The sequence below is a fragment of the Nelumbo nucifera genome, chromosome 3 (assembly GCF_055504915.1).
Source record: "Nelumbo nucifera cultivar China Antique chromosome 3, China Antique-T2T, whole genome shotgun sequence".
NCBI classification, from domain to species: domain Eukaryota; kingdom Viridiplantae; phylum Streptophyta; class Magnoliopsida; order Proteales; family Nelumbonaceae; genus Nelumbo; species Nelumbo nucifera.
The window spans coordinates 103,043,331-103,059,959 of NC_142651.1; the positions used below are offsets into that span (position 1 = coordinate 103,043,331).

The window sequence follows — 16,629 nt, forward strand, 5'->3', positions numbered from 1 at the left end:
TTGGATGAAAATCCCTTGGAAAGTTTGTTGTTCTTGCACTTGTAGGTGTTCTGTATTTTCTGATCATGCAGTTCAAGCATTGCTAGATTAAAGCATGAACAGAGCACTCCTAGTTTCTTGCAATTCCTTCTGTGTCAAGTTTTACAAACATTAGCTTGGCATCTTTTCCAAATTTTGGTTCTGTAGAGGGCCAAAAGGGCCAATGTTCTGTAGAGGGCCAAAAGCTTTGGGTTTTCATAATCATACTTCATGCAAGATTCCAATGTTCTGCACTACAGTGGCTGCAAGGACTTGAATTGGATCAACTATCCTTTTCTAGTCTAGGTATCCAGAAATAAGCATTTAAAATTTGAGTATAATCAGTTTTTCCCCTATTTTGTCTAGTCTGGTATCTTCATGGTTATTTTTCTAGCTTAAGAATTCATGTTCACTGACAGAGTGCAGTGTGAGTGAGACAGGAATTTTATAGCGTCCTCATATAGTTGGGTTAAGATTTTATTGGGAGCTATCTTATTCCTTGTTCCAATATCTTCACGAGTTTAATCCAAGTTACTGTTGTTCAAAGTGCCTTTGCCTGCTAGCTTCTGTATATATTTACTGGCAACTAACGGGTCTACAAACACTCTACATTCATAATTACATATTCCTCTTACAAACTTGAAAGCACATTTTTGTCTGTGCTTTTCATTTGCAAACCTTTATGGTTGAATCATTTTGCAATTTAGCTTAGTGTTAGTCATTATTCTTTTCATATCCTGGAGTAGTGATCCTTGATATGGAAAATGATGTGTTTTGATCTGGGGGATTGTTCCTCTTTCCTCTCTCTCTCTCATTAAAAATTTGAACCTTAAACCAAAGCGCATTCATGTGTGTGACCTTGTATGAACACCATGGAATGCCATGATTCCACACAAACATAGATTAGAGGTCCTTATAATAAAAGTGCTGGGCAGAATCTGTGGGGGGGATGTTTCTTTGTCTAATAAAATCTTACCTTGCCTTCTTCAAAAAAAAGAAGGGAAAAGGGAAAACATCAAAAGGGGTTGATGCCCTTTTCCACTTGACTAGATACACCGCCAAATGGATATCACAGAATGTCATATACTCATATATATGAGGAACACAAATTTCCATCATTCCATGTGTAGAGGTTTGTACAGTACCTAAGGAAACTTACAAGCAAAGGAGAATGGCTTTTTAGTCTTAACGTATTTGCTTGCCATTTCATTTATGCCAATAATATTTCTCTAATCTGTGATGGATGTGGATGGTCAGGGATGTCGTAATGGAAGCTCATGTTTCTTTTCTCATGATCTTGGCCCAACCGTTTCATCATTTAGCGGGCCAAGTCTGCCAGAAGATGAAGATGTTAATGCTGCTTCGCTTCTTCGGTTGTTACCCACGGCTCCTGATGGATGCATTCTTTTATTGGATGATACTGATTTACATTTCTCCTCCAATCTCTCTGTCCACTATGATGCAAGTAGGATGGTTTCCACCACGTGTCTGTCATCCACCTCCATATTTGCTGCTTCACTATCAGATGTCAGAATATTGTGGGCCCTGAGTCACCCAGACCAGACAATTCTTTCGAAAGCATCAGAAAATTCTGTCCCGTGGAGAGAAGTGCAGTGTGTCCTATGGTTTGCCAAGTTTGCTGATGGTAATGATAGACTGAATTTGGAAAAGCAGCGTGCCCTTGTACAGAACTTTTTTGAAAACCTTGCCATCAGAATTTTGGTAGACACTTTGTATGGGGTGCGGGTGATCCTAACCATGAACAACATTAGATTTTCACATTTACAGGTACAGTTAGTAGTTGGTGAGCTTTAGTTCAGTTTTGGCCCCACCACTTTGCTAATGCCATTTGAGGTAATCAATCATATTGCAAGGAGACCTGGGCTTTTCTGGCGGATACTTCTAAGCTAGATCCTCAGATGTGGCCCTACTATGGAGCAATTGTAAAACAGTAAAAGGAAACGGCTGTGAGAAGTATTGACCGAGAAGCCCTATGTGTTGTAGCGATTTTATGGTGTAAAATATAGGTCTGCCTAGAGTTATGTCTCATGATCTCTATGATGTGGGGATTGCTAGATTGCCTCTTGATAGGATTTACAGAGAAAACATTACCTGAGACCCTGGTCACAGAACAACTCAACAACCCTCCAGTGGTTTTTGAACATGCTAGTGTTAATCAGGTACCGGTTTGACGTGATATTTTGTCTTTTTCACCACACACTGGCATGTTCATTAATCACTGGGGGTCATTGAGTTGTTCTGGGACCCTGGTCGCAGGTAACACTCTTCCTCGGTTTTATACGTCTTGAGCTTGTAGATCAATTGAACTGATTTTGAACTTTCTGTGATGATGGGTGTTGGGTTTTCATTGTTGTTTCAGGTGGAAAAGTTGGGCAGAGAATGTTTCTTCTTCCTAACTGAGTCATTCCCGTTTGATGAATCAAGTTTCGGGGAGTTCTACGACACATTCACCACCAAGAAACCAATGATGGTGTCGAGGCCCATCTGTTACGTCTTTGATCTCCACCCACCTACTGACATTCAGTTTGGAGATTATGCTGCCACATTTCACAAGCATCTACACGGTAGCCAATGAGAGATGGACAAGTTTTGGCCTGGAATGTTCATATATCAGTACACATTCCAACTTTCAAAGTTCAGCGTACTGCGATCACTTGTAAAGTTGTACAGGGAAAATCGGTAGCATCCGAACTGCAAAGTGATGTAAACGGCAAGCCGAATCTCTTGCTAATTAAATAGAAAAGTCACGAGGACTATCAATGTAAATAGAAGCCTATCTTAGTTCATTAGTTCCTTTCATTTGGTGGTTTGATAATTGCCTTGCCGCTAGAAGAGAGTAGCTTAAGTGCTTAACAGAGATCTCATTTGAATGCTCGCTCGGGGTTTTTTCTACAGACACTTGTGAGTGCCTGTGGCACGCCCATCTGTAACTTGGACGGTTTTGGCCGAGAAAATTGGGATTTGCTCCTCACAGAACGCATCTCACATCGTGTATTGGAAACATCTCCTGTGGATAACAACACAAAGTATGGGAGATGTTCCCGATGTGCAGCTGAGACGTGTTGCGAGGTGAGGACTGAGGAGAAGATCCGGGCTCCGGCCAAGAAGCCTCTGTGGCTTTGTTATGATCTTGGAGAATGGATTGGTTGTATTTATCTCTTCATATTAAAGGAGAGAAGGTCCAAATGATCCATTTTCTTAGTGGGTTTAATTATGATGCCAGACAGATTTATAACCAATCAAACGGCATCATCATAGTGGTAATCAATTATGTGGTTTTTTATCAAAATTCACGGGTTCTGATTGATCAAAGTCTTTCTGGCATCATAGTGATAACTTATCAGGTGGGTTTTCATCAAAATTCATAGAGGTTTTGATTGGTCAAAGTCTTTCTTGATTTCATGTGTTTCTGGCATCATAATTAACATGATGCGGACAAGATATGATACCGGAAAAACTCTTAACCAGTTACTCAACCGGCATCATCATAGTAATAACCAATGAAGTGAGTTTTCTTCAATAATTGGTTTCTCATCAATGCAAAAGTAGTCAAAAAAGTGGAGCTGCAGTAGCCTATAGGTGCATGAATTATATGCGGCAGCCATTGGGCTGGGCTGGGCCCTGAGAAAACAAAGAGGTTCTCAACCTATTATTGGTAAGCATTAAGAAATAAGAAATAAAAATACTCTCTTTTTCTAAGAGTATAAAAGAATTGTTTGATGATGATGTTCTTGCGTGACGTGATGGGCTCAACCTCAACGACGCCAGACTTTCAGTTTCAGCAAGCAACATTATGACTTTGATCTTAAGAAGATACGAATCCATTTTTTTTCTTCTTTCTTGAGGGGCCCATTTTGACTCTGGAATCTCACTACAAAGCTTAGACCTCGAGTAATTGAACGCCCTAGCCTCGGTCCCATTACAGCCTCCACCCGGCCGGTTGTTATATCCCGAACCCTAACAAATTGTTGTTCAGTCAATTTTTCGGGCTTGGTTGTAAGTAAGGCTGTTTGTGAACTCGATTTATCCGACCAATATGATCCAATTCAGTCATGTAATGTCACATGTAACGAAAATTAACGCTGCTAACAATTAAGGTAGACTTAGTCAATTGCCAAAAATAATAAGGATAGTGTTGGTTAATTTTCAAATAATAAAGATATATTAATAAATTAGCTAAATCATAAAGATAATTTAAGAAATTTACCCTTTTGTTAAAGCAGTTCGACCAGACCAAACCAGACACCAGATCTCCCTGTCAGAACTCAACAAGGTCGGCCAATCGTGGCCATCCATTTCATATTGCCGTTTCTCCTTTGACGAACCGGATGTCTTTAACAGATTCCTGCCCGATCCACGGATTCTCTTCAATTTTCATATCCCCGGAGCCGGGGAATCAAGGACCCGACGGGGATTTTACTATTTGTTAGTGGGGATTTGATAATTTCATATCAAAACTAGTGGCAACAAATAGCTGAACAAGCAAACGGTGAGTATACTGTTTGTCTGGCTGGCATTCTGCTTCTTCCAGAATTCTCTGAAACCTCTCAAAAACCCACGAGACATTCCTCCATCTCTCTCTCTCTCTCTCGCGCGCCTCTGCTACAAACCCTAATTTCATTAAAGCTAAAATGATGTCGGAATCTCTAAAACAATGACACACAAAACCACCCTGAATTCACTCCATGCCTTAGAATCTTGCACATTTCAGCTCCATAGCTGGAAACCCTTTCAGCTGCAAACCCTAACCAAAACCCTAGAGTCTGATCTCTGCAATTCAAAACCCTACTCTTCTTCGGCCTCGAACACCGGCAATGGCGCTCATAGCAAGAGGCCCTGCCTCTCCGATCGAGCCACCGCTTTTTCGATCGACAGTCTCGACATGTCCAAGCTAAGTTTATTTGAAGACGAGAGGACGCCTGGGGCACGGCCTCATAAGAGGGATAATTTCCGGTGGATCGCCCGTAAAAGGAGGCGTAGAGGGTCCCGATCGGTCTCCGGCCGCAGCAGCGACAAGAGCGGTACCCGCCGATGCTGCTCCGTTGGAGCGTCGGCAGCTTATGCCACGTGCTCTGATTTCCATGTTGCGGTGGGGACGGATTCCAGTGGAGAGTTGTTTCTGAATGGGGATGCCTATTGGTATTCGGACATTAGCGAGGCGAGGAATTCCAGGAGGGAAGGGAGGGATGCTGGGGGAGGTGAGCGGGACAATTTGGGTTCTAGTTCTTGGCAAATTGGGGCCTTTGATGCTCAAGGGAATGAATCTGGCTATGGGAGTGAGCCAGGTTATAGAGGAGATGCAGAATTCGGCTATGGCGATGAGCTCGACGAGGAAGAGGACGAAGGAAGGCTGTTGTTTTGGGGTGATCGATTTGGAGGTACATCATGCAGTGTCTCTTCTAACTACTTATCTCTTGATTTTGGCTTATATTTACTGAATTACTTGTGGCTTTGTTACATTTATCTTGGTTGAGCGTAATCATAAACTCTCCCCTTTTGTCGATGGATTCTAGTCTTTCTAGACTAGATTCAGATCATTGGGGCTGATCTTGCTGTGGATATTTAAACATTATTGTACTGGGTATTTCCTTCTTTTTCTTTTTTTGGTCTTTTTAGTGATTTGGGCGACGATTCACAGAAATTCATTCAATGCTTTTAGGCCCTTGGGGAGTGGAATTGTTCGGGAACAATCATAGAAGTGACCTTATCATATGCTTATTTGAGGTGTTTATAATTTGATATGATATCAACGAAGTTGGTCCTTCATTGATCATGAAGATGATACCACGAAGGTAATTGAAGGGGGAAAATGATACCCAGGTTAGGATTTTTTTTACAAGTCCTAGGTTATGATTGACTACTAATTCTTTTGTAGTAACCTCATTTTGGAGCTTAGCCAATTCCCATGGTGTTCTTTCTTCTATAAAAGGTATCATTTGTAGACCACTCAAGGAATTGCGTGGGAAAAGGGCACTTAGGCTTTGAAATGGTATTATATCAAGGGGAACTCATTTGTAGACCACTTAAGTATCCTTGGTTTTTGCTTTAATAGAAGGAATTATCAAGGGGAACTTATTTGTAGACCATAATGGTATGCGTGCAGGCATACCTCTAATGGAGTTTCTTAATAGTTGGATGAAATGAAGTTGATGGAAATGGTGTTACTGTATATTGATTTGGACTCTTAAGTATGATTTTTGGGCATTTTAGACCAGGATTCTGATGGTTGGAAATCATTATTGAGGGAGGAGGAGGCCAGTAGGATGTGGTGAAGAAGAATGATCGATCACTTGTGGAGGAGCAGGAGGAATAGAGAAGCTATTATGATAGCTGATGTGTTGATCCCCTTCCAGACCATGAGAAGTGTATAATAAGAGAAGTTACACTATCCTATGTCAACTGTATGCCCTTGCCTCCTGATCTTTCCATCTGGCACTGTTTTCTTGGTTATCCAGAAAGTCTCCCCTAGTCCCTTTCCAATCATCTTCGATGAATTGACCCAGTTGGATCCTCATGATTCTAAATTCCCATCTAAGAGTGCTCTCTAGAACTAAGATTTTGGCTTGTTAAGCAAGACTTGGTTTTTTATGGTGCCAACAATGTTTTAAAAGCGCAAGGTGCAAAAAGGGCGCAAGGGCCAATTTGCGCCCAAGAAACATATTACATTCCTGCTTCTACGAGTCACCTTTGTGCCACGCCCCTTGGGGAAAGCCCACATTAGTCCATGTTAGGGTCTTAAATTCTTAATTCTCACACACAAAAAAATTAATGATTTTATAATTTTAACTGCCTTTTAAGAAGATATTTTATTAGGATGAATGATTGAACAACATTAGCAAATAGGGGGTTCTTGGATTTCTTAAAAGGCAATTAAAATTATAAAATCATTATTTTTTGTGTGAGAATTAAGAATTTAAGACCCTAACATGGATTTGTTTGGGCTTGCCTTGAGGGGTGTGGTCGGGGGAGCCACTAGGTTCAAAAAAAGCAAAAAAGCGTAAAATTTTCAAAAAGGCGCATGCTTGGACCAAGGTGCAAGGTGCACCAGGCGTGTGCCTTTTGAAAGTGCTGCGCCTAGGACCTGGGCGAGGTGCTTACCCTAAAATGTGCCTCGCCAGTGCCAGTCTGCCAGACCAACATCCTTTCAGATTCCTGTTATAGCCTCAATGGTTCCAGCAATGTTGTTGCATGCCATGGCCATGATTGTAATTGTGTATATGATTTCAGCCCAGAAGGATCTGGTAGATAATGATTTGTGGCACATCATTCAAGTTGCCTGACAACCATGCTGGTATAATATAATCAAGTAAATTACATACTGGCATGCATTGAGAGAATTCCTCTATTGTGCTATCATTGAGGTGACACCAGGTGAATTGTTTCATATAAACATCATGGATTTAAATATTGAAGTGAAGAAAGTGAATGCTTTAATTGGGCCTTTGTCAAGCCCTTGCCATGCAGTATAGGTTCCAGTAAGGTGGTGGAGGGGTGCATTTAGCAGCAAGGAACAAACTAATCCCCCCTTCACCTTATGTTGAAGTGGACCAATCCTATGACCGCTTCAGTGCTAACTATAAGAACCAAAAGCTTTGGTGAAGTTTCTATTCCAATCTAATGATCTTTAGAAAAAGGTGCACTATTTTCCAAGTTGACTACATATCATATTTGCTTTTGTGTTGGAGCCTTGGTTTTCAACTCCTTTCGAGTTTGCCTATAAGCGTCTTTTCCATTTTACTATGATTATGTGCAGCTGTTGGAATACCTGATTAATAAAATGCTTATCTAACCTTGGGAAGTACTTAGAACGCCAGATATAACATAGTGACTTTGGTTCTACTTTGTATGCAGATTATGATATGGAGATGGTTGGGGAAAACACATTCTCAGAGCAAAAAGTTCATCACAGGTGCAGGCGTAAGAAGCAGTAAGAATGATTGATTCAAGTTGATGAAATCTACATGTCAAAGTGGTTCCACTGTATTATCAGGTGCTCACTCCTTCAGCAAGGATCGGTGGTTGCTGGAATTTTCACTGTGCTGAACATATTTATTAATCTGCACAGTGCCCTCTCTAAGTCTTGCCTTAATGCAGCATTTGTGAGCCTTTTTTTTAGTAAGCAATGTATCATTTGTGTACTGCCTTTGTTGTTTGTTCCATTTCTCTGGATTTGGTTGGCTTATAATGGATTGATTGTATTCTTTAAAAATCAATTGGGTTATATGATTCTCACTTGTTTCTCAATTCCCATCCTTTTTTCTTCGCTGGCGTATAATTGTGGGGAGAGAGAGAGAGGAGCATTTGAGTGAAATGTGTTAACACGCTTATAAATGTTCTCTGTTTTTTCCTGTTGTGTGGCGATCAGTCAAGACTGACCTTTGAATCCAAATGCAGCACGTTCTTAATGAACCAGCTAATGATGAATGGAGGTCCACGGACAAGGCTGCGTTTGTTTTTGGTGTAAATAAGGACTGGTATAAAATTCCACTCTAATCCGTATTTTCATGCGTTTGTTTTCAGGAGCAAGGTTCAAGTATCGGCAGATACGTATCGTTATGGGACCTTTCCGATATGCCCCTATAGTGGAAGAGTTTTAAATCGGCCTCTTTTGAACCGGCTTTGAAAAAAATAAAAGAAAAAAGTAAAAAAAGGATCGATTCACCCGATGTATTTTTACATCTATTATAGACCAAAAACAAACGCAGCCTAAAAGAATTTGAAAACTTTGGTCATACTTGGGTGTTAGATTGGCGATCACTGTCCCAGTGTCCGAATTGATCCTGACTCCTGATGGAAGGAGTGGTTCTGTTAGCATGGCTTTTAACTGTGTGTATGCTACTATTGACTCGTTGGACTTGGGTCCATCTCGTCGGGATTCCATTTTGGGGCCGAACCCAAGGAAGACTACAGGTACCTAAATGGGATCAACCCACCTCAGAATTATTAACCCCACCATCAGGATGGGATGAATCCTACCGTGGATCGATGCAAATCCATGGGGGGGGGGGGGAGCTATCTAATAGAAGTCATTAATTTGCTAGGTGCCAATACCTTTCTGGTACCATACCATCACTACTATGGCGGGACTCGAAAAATGGACTTTTAACAGTTTTTCCCGTTTAGTTAGGCCAATTGGCCCAAAACTATTTATTAATGGGCTGGCCCGGAAAAGGCCCAAAGGATCAAAGAGCTAATTAGGTCATTTATTTTCTTTCTTTTTTTTTCGTTTTTTTAACAGACCAAATGAAGATCAATGTACAAAGAGGGAGAGGGAAAGACGACAGAAAATGGGAAGAGGAACAGCAGAGGCACTCAGTGCTTACAGAGCCCTGCTTCGAGCCACTCGGAAATCGTTTGCCGGTGACACACTGATGCTTAATGAGTCGGCTCTAGAAGTAAGGAAGAAGTTCGAAGAGAACCGTAACGTAACGTCCGAAGAGGAGATAAAGAAACTCCTTGCCGATGCTTGCGAGGCTTCAGATTTCATCTCCAACATGATCGTCCAGGCCAAACTCAATTCAAGAGGCGGTTTCGGTAAATAAAGCCTCCTTAAATCTGACTTCGTGCTTCTTTCTCATATCCTGTACTTTGATGGATACTTCCATTCTCTTTGTTTTTTTGGCAATGAAGGTTATTTCTACACTATTTATATTATGCCCATCAACTGTTTGTTCGTCTTCCTTCCCAGTCTTTCCTTTCTCGTTCGGTGCTATCCATTTTCTTTATGAATTTTATGAGAAACATGTGCAATCTAGGAAGACTAGTCTGTTACAAGTTCGATTAAAATATATAATTTCCTAAATTATATTCTACTTGTAGAGAACTAGTTTCCGGGTATTGAAAGACCTTGATTTGTTATAACTTGAAGTGAGAAATTGAACAGACTGTCAAAACGTCTAAGGACGGTCTCCTGTCCTGCGTTGCCAATGAGCAGTAAAGGTTATAAAAGCATCAGTGGCCGTTGCATCATTTTAACTGCTGTTACTTTTAAGCTGTGTCCACATTGATGTATTGGTTCTCTTGTGAAGAAAGTACTGAAACCAGGTGCAACTCAGGAAGATCAGATTGGCATACTAAATATCTGAACTAGTTGGGTAACGTCAAGCATTTGAATGTGAATTGCAGTGTATAGAGATGGAAGTGTGTGGTCATTAGTGGTAGGTAACTTCTTTTGAACAAGGCATTTATATTCGTATCCTTCCCTATGTGAATTTCAGTGTATAACAGAAATACTCTGTTATAGCTCTGTCAATGGATGCACTGTATTGTAACAATACGATATATTTCCTGGACAGATTTCTAGGTTACCTGAAAAACAGTCCTTTCTCAAACGAATCATGAACAAGGCAGTAAAACAACAGAAATAGACAATATCAAGTCAAAGATACTGCAAAAACACAAGAAACAAGCACACCATGATTTTTAACATGGAAAACCTCTTCAATGTGAAGAGGAAAAACCACGAGGCACTAACCCAGTAAAATCTCCACTATAATGATAGTAATGGGAATACAACAGCTGTCTAGCAGCAGCTAGAAGAAACAAATCATCAAGAAAGGAAAAACCCCTTGGTTACAATTCAAATCTCTCACCAACAAAGTAGAATACAATCAAGAAAGAATCAACAATACTTCTCACCTCAAATGGAAGAATAGCCTCTTCGGAACAAACTTTAGAGAAGCATAACAAAAGCAATTTACTGTGGTATGAGCCTTCACGGTAAACGTTGCTTCTCCAAGAAAACCCTTGAGTTTTTTTCTTTTTTTTTTTCAAAACCCTCCAATAGAATAGCAAAAATCTCTCATATGTTTCCCTCTTTTTTCCTTTTGAAAGAACATAATGAGACAAGAGGGAAATTACTCACTTTCACCAACTTCTCTCCATATAAGTTCAGTGGGCCTTCCCTCATGGGGCTTGACCCATCGCCTATGGTATACCCAATACCATGTATGAATCATTTCTTTGAACATACTTAAAATACTCTTAAGAGTTGTTGATTCATGAAAAATTGTTCCTTACCTGGAAGGAGAGTGAACACCTTATTTCTGTGATGTATGTTATTTGATGATGATGTGGTATTGATTGACAAGACTAGAATTGGTCGAATGCAAAGCTAGAGCAATGGGGAGATGTTTTAAAATTGTTTTAATACAAGTCTGAGAATGTTCTGTACATGCTTTGCAATTTTAGTAGAAAAATTAGTAGCATAGGTGGTGCAAGTAAGACTGATGATCAGAGGATACCCCAAACTGATCACTTTTGTTACATTGGATGAGTCATCCATAATGAGAAAGAAATCAGAGAGGATGTTGCCACCCAAAGCCCATAGAAATAGAACAGGGTGGATGAAGTGTGGATCTGATGTGTTGTGTGACTGGCGCATACCAATAAAACCATGGACATTTTGTGTAAGTCTCAAAAACATACCACAAATCCTCCCAACTGGTGCATTTTGTGCAAGTTGAATGGTGAGACTGCTTACCACCTCTTAATCTCTGGTCCTTTTGTTTGTTATATTTGGGAATGGTTTTGCTCTCTTTTTGGTTGCAGGTGGATCCTTTCTGTTTGTTTGGAAATGCTCTTTAGCCCATCTTTTTTGAGAGGCACAAAGAAAAGAGGTAGAATATTGTGTAAGTGTGCAAAGGGCAGCAGTAGTATCGATAGTTTAGGAGGAGAGGAACTTAAGAATCTTTGAAGATAGAGAAAGAAATAAGGAGGCAGCCATTGAGACTGTTATACTAAGAGTAACACACTGGGTTAAGACTTAGGAACTGTTTTCAGATTTTTCAGTGGAAGACTTTTTTTAGAAATTGGGGGGGTCGATAGCTCTTTCCTCCTCTAGGAAACAAAAACTCCTTGAGGTATGGTCTCCCCCAATTGGAGGGTGGATGAAACTTAATTTTGATGGAAGTAGTTTGGGCAATCTGGGACCCTCCGGAATTGGAGGAGTGATACGAGATGGGGGTGGGAATATTTTTGGTCTGTTTTCAGGCCAACTGATTAGGGTGATTCAGTGAGTGGAGGAAAGTTACAAGGGATAATTAAGAGGGGAGGACAAAAATGAGGCTGATTTCCTGGTCTGTTAGGGGGTTTTTGAGATGGTAGAAGAAGGATGTTAGTAAGGAATCGAGGAATCTCTAAAGACAAGGAATGGATGCTAGATAACTAGGTCGGCAGTAGGCCAATCTACCATAGTTTTGGCATTGATATTGCTTGAGGCATCTCATCTACTGGGAGAAGTGGAGATTTGAAATTATATTTCTTTTTGTTCTATTTTTGTTATTAGGTGTTGCTTCAACACCCATCATGGATATACTACTTTTTTTATTAATGAATTTTCTTTTTTACTTAAAAAAAAACAGTGGGAGCAGAATTCATGGCTGCTATTGTTGGGGTGCAAAAATGGAGGAAATGGGAATCACAAGGCTGATTGTAGAAGGGGGTCAAAGATAATCATTTGGTTAGTTGAAAAGAAGAGAATGGGTTTTATTGGCAATTTAGAAATGAGTTCAGGCGGTTCAAGATGTTGTCAAAATAGATATACATTCATGTAAGATGGGTTAGAAGGTTTGCTAATGGTTTGGCGGATGGATTAGCTAAGCAAGGAGTACATAGATATCATTTATATTGGGCTCAATGTTTTTTCTTTTTTAATTTGAAGAATAGAATGAAAAATTCATTAAAGAAAAACTTAATACAAGCATTAGCGGGTGATGAGGCAACACCCAGAAAACACTATCCAAACATGACACAATTACATCAAACTAAAGGGAAGAAAACTTTGAGTCCACAATTTCACGAAACCAATGCACAAACCCTCTGCCAGCTTGCCCACACCTTAATCTTCTCCTTCAAACACTTCTTCCTGCCTATCTCCTTCCTCATTCCATGCCTCTCTTCATTCCCCTACTAAACCTTTCTTTAAATCTCCTCCCTCTTGCTCCTTTCAAATGCTTCAAAAGCCCGTCTAGCAAAACCTTTGTCGCCCCAAAAGAATAGACCTAAACTCCAGCCAATTCTTACATCTCTTGCAGCTAAATCCTCTACCTCCAATCCACCCTTTTCTTCCTTGCTATTTAAAATGGATTTACTCATTGGGATTCATCTCCTCCACTCCTCCACTCCTCCCCTCTCCTTTTTGTGAACCCCCAGCTCTCCAACTATATCAACCTTTTTCTCAAACGCAACAAACCTGTGGGTCACGACACCATCTAACACTTAAGTCTCGGAATCTTTTTTCTCAGCTATCTCCTTCATTGCACCTTTGGACTTCATTATAAACCCTCTTGAATTTGTTTGTTGGACCAGCCCCTACCAAGCCCTCTTTCAGTCTAGAGAACACTTTAGACTCGAGGTTTCTTTAAGCCTTAATAAAATTCTGTTTTGCTGATCCAAAAAAAAAAAACTATGGACATGACCAAAACCGTATGAGGGGTCTCTGAACCATATAATTGAGTTCTCCTTAGCATGCCTATATTTTCTCAATCTTGTATGGCTTCTGTACACAACTGCTCTATATTGAATAAATGATTATATTTTCTGGAATACTTCTGTTATAGGACAATATTTTGAAAAGAGGCTGAACAAATAAAAAACTGAGGAATAAGGGTTCAAAGTGGGCTGTAGAGGGTAGATTTTTCAAGAAGATGAGCAAAATGGGCTGGACTAATTAATGAGCGAAGAGAACGAAGATTGAAGGTTTTAGGTGTAGAGAAGGCAGAAGGGAATCATGGAAAACAGAAAATAGGTACAGAGAAAGAAGGGAGGTTGAGGAGTGTCACCTCTAGTCTTGTCTAATCATGGACAAAAATCTGAATGGCATCTTACCATTGAAGGTATGGAATCACACACAAACAGTGACAACGAGAGTGGAATCTTCCAATATGGACTAAAAAGATACTCCTAAATGAACTTTTCCAAATCTTCAGAAAAAGTGGAATCTTCCAAAGATCCTTGTGAGGCTATTACAAATTTGAGCAACCTCTGTTTTGTTGTGGGGACTAACTGAATGTGGTCTTACAACAACCCAAATGCTGGGCTATCAGCATGCCCTACTTGGCTTCTTCCCATCTGATGACGAATACCCTGCACATGGCTAATAAGTAACTACTTGAAGGAGATGTGTCCACTATTCCTTGATTTCCTTGCCTAGCTAGAAGTTTTTCTGTGCCAAAACGATGCTACCAATCAATCAACTTTGATGCCCAGATATGGATACTGACACAGACACAAGTATGGGAAATTGGGATGACTCCATTTCCTAACATCCAGTCACAAATGTGGGTACAGTATCCCATTTAAAATGCTTATATCGTGCTTTTATATATAGTCTTTTAATTCTTCAAGTCACTTGTTATTTTCTTAATACTTATTATCTTGCCAAATTTCATTAAGCTTCTAATATACACAAATCATTTCTAGTAAGATTTGTTAGGGCATTTTAAAAGTGCAAATGCTACAAACTGTACTCTAAGGTGTGCATTCAGTATCGAGTTCAGATTTGGTACATTATCATGTCCAAGACTGATAATTCTGGGATTGTAAAGGTGTCCAAGTATCATAATTGATAAATAGGCAACTTGTAATGCAGGATTGCAGGGATCTTATTTATTTCAATTGCTTGGTTTGATGGTAAAATCCCGGGCTGACAAGCATGAGAAAACATGTAAGAATCCAAAAGTGGCTATTTTGTGCAAAAAAAAGTGGAGGATAGGTCTGCATTGAGTCCACTCCTTCCAAGACCCTAGATGGCTGTAACCAAGATTAGGTAGTCTTGTTGTGATGGATGTTTTATTGGAAACCCATGTCCATTTGGCAAATGAGGTTCATGAATGGACAGTAGAGAGAGATCCTGATGGTTTGTCTGGATCCATTGTAGTAGATAAGTCAATCAGTGTAGAGATAATGGTTTTCTGAGGTTGAGGTTCCCAGGATGTTATTGGATGTATGTGAGACTGATAAGAGAACCTTAGGAAATTATGACATGTGGTTAGGGAGGCAGAGTCCTCTTGCAGAGTGAACATCTCTTTTAGAAGGCTCCAAGGCCAGCAAATTATGTTTTAGGCGGGACTCTAAAACATAGGCAGCATTTGGCATGTCTTTCCATGTGGTCTTTTGGGCTTTGGCAAGCTTGAATTCGGTCTTTTTCTGTTTGATAACCAAAAGTTGGAAAGATGAGAAGACACGTGTGGAAAGACCCAAAAAGACTGAAATCGCCAAATTTCGGGAAGCTTCAAATGAAAGTTTTCTGGTCTTTCTGTGTGTCTAAACACATTTTTAAAAGCCCGGTAGACCGAGCTGCTTACCTAACGGTCTTTGTCTTTAAAGACAAGACCTTAAAAGCTCAACATATCTCTTGGCCATCTGGGCTGCTAGAAGATCTTTCTAAAAAAACTTGCCAAACGTCACCATAGTTTTTGACTTTATCATAATATAAGCTTTAGGTGTATCTATATTTTATTTTTTCCAAAAATGCATGATACCCAGCCATTGGCTTTCAGTCCAGTGAGTTGATCCAGTTGACCTGCCGCAGTGTCACAGGGCTGTGCGTTGGGGCCCCGTACGGCACTCGTTAGTTGAAGAGAGCCTACGAAGTAAACAAGCAAGCAACAAAGCAACAACAAATGCACACAAATTAGACAAAAGGCTCTTTGTATTGCATAAATTGGTGGCAAGCACAAGCACACAGTTTAGTGTCGAGGGGATCTCGTGCTTAACCTTTACATGCTATTGATTCACTCGACTACCTACCTCCCCTCAAAGCGTCCGTTAAGCTTTTGGGGAAGTGATAGAAAGATACATCAAAATGCTGAATAATCATACTACTATTTACATAATTGCCGTTGGCATACCCCCCTATACAAAAAGCATACAATGACCCACCCAAGACACATGATGACACTTAGATGGTGTGCTGATGGCATGCTTGATGGTGGTGTTGGTGGCTGAACCGTCACAGCAGGGCAGGAAAAAGTTGCTCAGACTGGGCTTTCATAACATCTATGGTGTATGAAAGGGGGTCTCTGGATTTTTCCCTTCTATAGTTGCCAATTGTTGAGTTATATGTTAATATTCTGAGTTTGATTACTTCTAGATCACAATCTTCTAATCTTTCTGGTATGGATGTTTTGATTTGGTGCTTACAAGCATATCCTATAACTTTCCTAACCATCACATGCAAATTGTGGATGCTGCAGAGGTTAAGCCTAGCAAAGAGCATGCAGGGACAACACTTGAGATTCCCTCTGAGGAGACTCTCCCAAGGTCTGTATGAGAGGTAGGGAGGGGAATCATGACAGGTGCTTGGCCATTCATGCTCCAGGTTTGGCATTATTCTATGACTATTTTGTTGGATGTTTTAGAAGAAGGTTGTAACTTTTTCTTTTTTTTTTCAGCATTCTACAGCTTTAATTTATGGTGTATGGTCTATGGTGATAATGTAAACATCTAGAAAACTGTTTTTGCCTAGCAGTTTTGAGGTTCTTCCCTTGGCTCATTCAGGTGTCAAATTTGACTGACAAAATATGATGGTGAAATTTGATTTCAATGATAATAAAATAATATTGGGATAGGACTATAGCATATCTATCA

General features: G+C 40.1%; 3 protein-coding genes across 5 annotated transcripts in view; all 3 read left to right on the forward strand.

Annotated features, from left to right (window-relative positions):
- LOC104598950 (zinc finger (CCCH type) helicase family protein) overlaps positions 1-2,854 on the forward strand; it is a 47,764-nt gene extending 44,910 nt beyond the window's left edge. For all 3 annotated transcript variants that reach the window (XM_010261258.3, XM_010261259.3, XM_088902238.1), the window contains 2 exons: positions 1,276-1,806; positions 2,399-2,854. In XM_010261258.3, coding sequence (XP_010259560.1) covers positions 1,276-1,806; positions 2,399-2,614 — 747 coding nt within the window. In that variant the 3' untranslated portion in view covers positions 2,615-2,854. The remainder of the gene's footprint in view (positions 1-1,275; positions 1,807-2,398) is intronic.
- Positions 2,855-4,522: 1,668 nt separating this feature from the next.
- Positions 4,523-8,283, forward strand: LOC104598949 (LYR motif protein). Its single transcript, XM_010261257.3, has 2 exons — positions 4,523-5,417; positions 7,891-8,283. Exons 1-2 carry the CDS (start codon positions 4,694-4,696, stop codon positions 7,968-7,970), a joined length of 804 nt encoding a protein of 267 aa, XP_010259559.1. The 5' UTR covers positions 4,523-4,693; the 3' UTR covers positions 7,971-8,283.
- Positions 8,284-9,277: 994 nt separating this feature from the next.
- LOC104598948 (complex 1 family protein / LVR family protein) lies at positions 9,278-16,629 on the forward strand. Its single transcript, XM_010261256.3, has 2 exons — positions 9,278-9,573; positions 16,236-16,629. Exons 1-2 carry the CDS (start codon positions 9,327-9,329, stop codon positions 16,310-16,312), a joined length of 324 nt encoding a protein of 107 aa, XP_010259558.1. The 5' UTR covers positions 9,278-9,326; the 3' UTR covers positions 16,313-16,629.

Bases quoted from the DNA above. Each gene is read 5' to 3' on its own strand.
- LOC104598949 (XM_010261257.3), top strand. From the start codon at position 4,694: ATGACACACAAAACCACCCTGAATTCACTCCATGCCTTAGAATCTTGC. The intron at 5,418-7,890 runs GTACATCATGCA...CTTTGTATGCAG, and splicing joins TTGGGGTGATCGATTTGGAG to ATTATGATATGGAGATGGTT.
- LOC104598948 (XM_010261256.3), top strand. From the start codon at position 9,327: ATGGGAAGAGGAACAGCAGAGGCACTCAGTGCTTACAGAGCCCTGCTT. The intron at 9,574-16,235 runs GTAAATAAAGCC...TGGATGCTGCAG, and splicing joins CAATTCAAGAGGCGGTTTCG to AGGTTAAGCCTAGCAAAGAG.